Genomic DNA, 3,175 nt, shown 5'->3' with positions numbered 1-3,175 from the left:
GAGAAATCCAGCAAGGAAGCTCAGAGGTCCGACGGCTTCCACAAAAGACCATCTGAGTGAGCTGGCACTCTTCAGTGTAAAAGTATTAGGGGCCTTTTTTCCTCATTATTTAATGTGACAGAATTCCCAGAAAGTGGAAATTTTGTCTGCTCTTCATCCCTCCTCCTACTCCTTTTCACTGTCCTCAAAACACAAACACTCCTAACTCCTGCCTCCAAGAGGTTTGCAGGAACTACATAGTCCTTTATGGTTTTCACCTGTATTTTCCCCAGAGTTTTCAATTCAGTTGTGCAAGACTTCTGGGGCACATGCAGTCAGAGAGCTGTCCTGACTTCACCCCTCCTCTGTCTACACACAGTACTTGCCCTCAGGACAGCCAGCTTGCATTCATGCCTATTACAGACAACAGCTGCAATGCAGAGATGCTTCTCGTTCACTTACATACATGCTGTGAAGCTGTAAATACTGGCTGTAGTAGGGTTGCTGTTGTTATGCCAGTTTAAGCAAACAAAGCAAGTTCTGCAGGAAGAAGCGAAATAATTTACTATTAACAACAATTAATATTGTGGGGAAAACCAGGTGCTTTTTTTCACACTAAAATGCTGCTTCATCTGTAGAAACTGGGCTCAAAAGCTTCCTTGTTTTTCTCCAAATACACACACCATTTACTCTCACAAAGCACATTCATGTTCTCCCCCAACCTTTACCGCAGTGGTACAGGTTAAACTCGAGGGAGTGACAGGAAGGTGAAAAATCAGGCTGAAATTAAAGCTCTTTGTGAAACCTCTGTGAAATTTCATGCTTCAAAAACTTGATCAAGGGAACTGCAAAGGTTCCATTAAAACACAAACATTTTTAATCAAGTTCCTGTTAAAGATATAAGACAGGAACTGAGGGCGCAAAGTCCCTCCCACAGTAAGAGAAGATCATGTTCAAGACCCCTTGAGGAACCTGAACATACAGAAGTCTATGGAACCCGACGAGATGCATCCCAGAGTCCTGAGAGAATTGGCTGATGCAGTCACCTTACCACTATGCCTGGGAAGATCATGGAACAGATCCTCCTAGAAGCCATGTTAAGCCACATGGAGGACAGGGAGGTGACCTGAGACAGCCAGCATGGCTTCAACAAGGGCAAGTCTTGCCTGACCAACCTAGGAGCCTTCTATGATGGAGTGACTACATCAGTGGACAAGGAAGAGCTACTGATATCATCTACCTGGACTTCTGTAAGGCCTTTGACATGGTCTCCCACAACATCCTTCTCTCTAAATTGATGTGTAGACTATTGAATGGATAAGGAATTGGCTGGATGGTTGCATCCAGAGTGGAGTGGTCAACGGCTCAATGTCCAGATGGAGATCAGTGACAAGTAGTGTCCCTCAGGGGTCTGTATTGGGACCAGTACTGTTCGACACCTTCCTCAACAACATCGACAGTGGGATCATGTGCACCCTCAGCAAGTTTTCAGATGACACCAAGCTGAGTGGTACAGTTGACACGTCCAAGGCACGGGATGCCATCCAGAGGGACCTGGACAAATTTGAGAAGTGGGCCCATGTGAACCCCATGAGGTTCAACAAGGCCAAGTACAAGGTCCTGCACCTGGGTCAAGGCAACCCCCAGTATCAATACAGGCTGAGGGATGAAGGGATTGAGAGCAGCCCTGCTGAGAATGACTTGGGGGTACCAGTGGATGAAAAGCTGGACCTGATACAGCAATGTGTGCTCGCAGCCCAGAAAGCCAACCGTATCTTGGGCTGCATCAAAAGCAGGCCAAGGGAGGGGATTCTGGTACTCTACTCCACTCTGGTGAGAACCCCCCCGCAATACTGCACAAGGAGGGACCTGTGGCGGCAGGTCCAGGGGAGGGACACAGAAACGATCAGAGGGATGGAGCACCTCTCCTATAAGGAAAGGTGGAGAGAGTTGGCGTTGTTCAGCCTGGAGAAGAGAAGGCTCCAGGGAGACTTACTGCAGCCTTTCAAGTCTTAAAAGGGGGTTATAAGAAAGGTGGGGACAGGCATTTTCTTAGGGCCTGTAGCGACAGGACAAGGTATAATGGTTTTAAACTAAAAAAAGGTAGATCCAGACTAGATATAAGGAACAAATTTTCTATGACGAGGGTGGTGAAACACTGCCATAGGTTGCGCAGAGAGGTAGTAGATGCCCCATCCCTCGAAAGGTTCAAGGTCAGGTTGGACAGGGCTCTGAGCAACCTGATCTAGTTGAAGATGTTCCTGCTCATTGCAGGGTTGGGGTCGGAACACATGACCTTTAAAGGTCCTTTCCCACCCAAACCATTCTCTGATTCCATAAACTACCACCATTACTCTGGCCACTGTGTATTTATACATATACTTGAGGAATTCCTTCAAAACTTAAAATTTACTCTAAAAGTTCTGAATTGCTTTAAAATTCTCCTAACTCTCCAAAATATCCCTTCCAGAGATACCGATATTCAGGTCCCGGACTGAACATCTTACATGAGGTTCTTTTACAGCAGAGCAGCAAAGTTTTGTAGAACAAGGGAGACGGAGAGACTCCCCAGAAATATCCTCCTCCAAGTTTTTCCACACCCATGTGGTAGCACCTCCAGAAACCACTTTTTTATTTGTTCATGATGCTTCTAAACCTCTGTAACAAAACTTCAGCAATGCCCTCCCCACTGAAGCACTGCTGTTGTTATTACAGATAGAAATGCAAAGATATTCACAGTAAACAGTCAGATACAGTTGGAAGATAACGGTCACAAATAGGCAGGAAAAGAAAATACTTTACCATGTACATGAGACTGTTGGAAACTTTTTCCTGGTGCAAAGTGAAAATTTCCAGCAACCTGCAGGAGATAGGAATCTGTCATTAAAAGGTCTGAATCTATATAAATAAAGCAATCGTACTGGTGCTTGGATTTTTAAATTTTTGTTTAAACAAGATAGACACCAAGCAACTCATTTTCATAGATAACAACATCAGCAGATATTGTCCTAAAAGAGAGAGGAACTACCCCTCTTCCTCACAGGCAGTCGTGTGGAAAGCCGTAATTACATACTGATGTTGAGAACAACTGCTCTTTGCAAATTACTTTAGTGGACATAAAAATGGGAAAAAGGAGGAATTAAGTCGATTGGGAGGGAACTGAATGCTGCTGCAGGAAATACAAAAAGGTATCACA

At 44.9% G+C, this 3,175-nt stretch overlaps 1 protein-coding gene across 1 annotated transcript in view; it reads right to left on the bottom strand.

Annotated features, from left to right (window-relative positions):
- Positions 1–2,839, bottom strand: part of LOC104169141 (endoplasmic reticulum-Golgi intermediate compartment protein 3) — a gene marked incomplete at its 5' end in the record, with an annotated part of 21,249 nt that extends 18,410 nt beyond the window's left edge. Inside the window, one exon of the mRNA XM_009709964.1 lies at positions 2,782–2,839. Within this exon, the coding sequence (XP_009708266.1) occupies positions 2,782–2,839 (58 nt within the window). The remainder of the gene's footprint in view (positions 1–2,781) is intronic.
- Between the last annotated feature and the right edge of the window lie 336 nt (positions 2,840–3,175).

This window comes from Cariama cristata, unplaced genomic scaffold (assembly GCF_000690535.1).
Source record: "Cariama cristata isolate BGI_N322 unplaced genomic scaffold, ASM69053v1 scaffold25451, whole genome shotgun sequence".
Classification (NCBI taxonomy): domain Eukaryota; kingdom Metazoa; phylum Chordata; class Aves; order Cariamiformes; family Cariamidae; genus Cariama; species Cariama cristata.
This window is presented reverse-complemented; position numbering and strand designations above follow the sequence as displayed.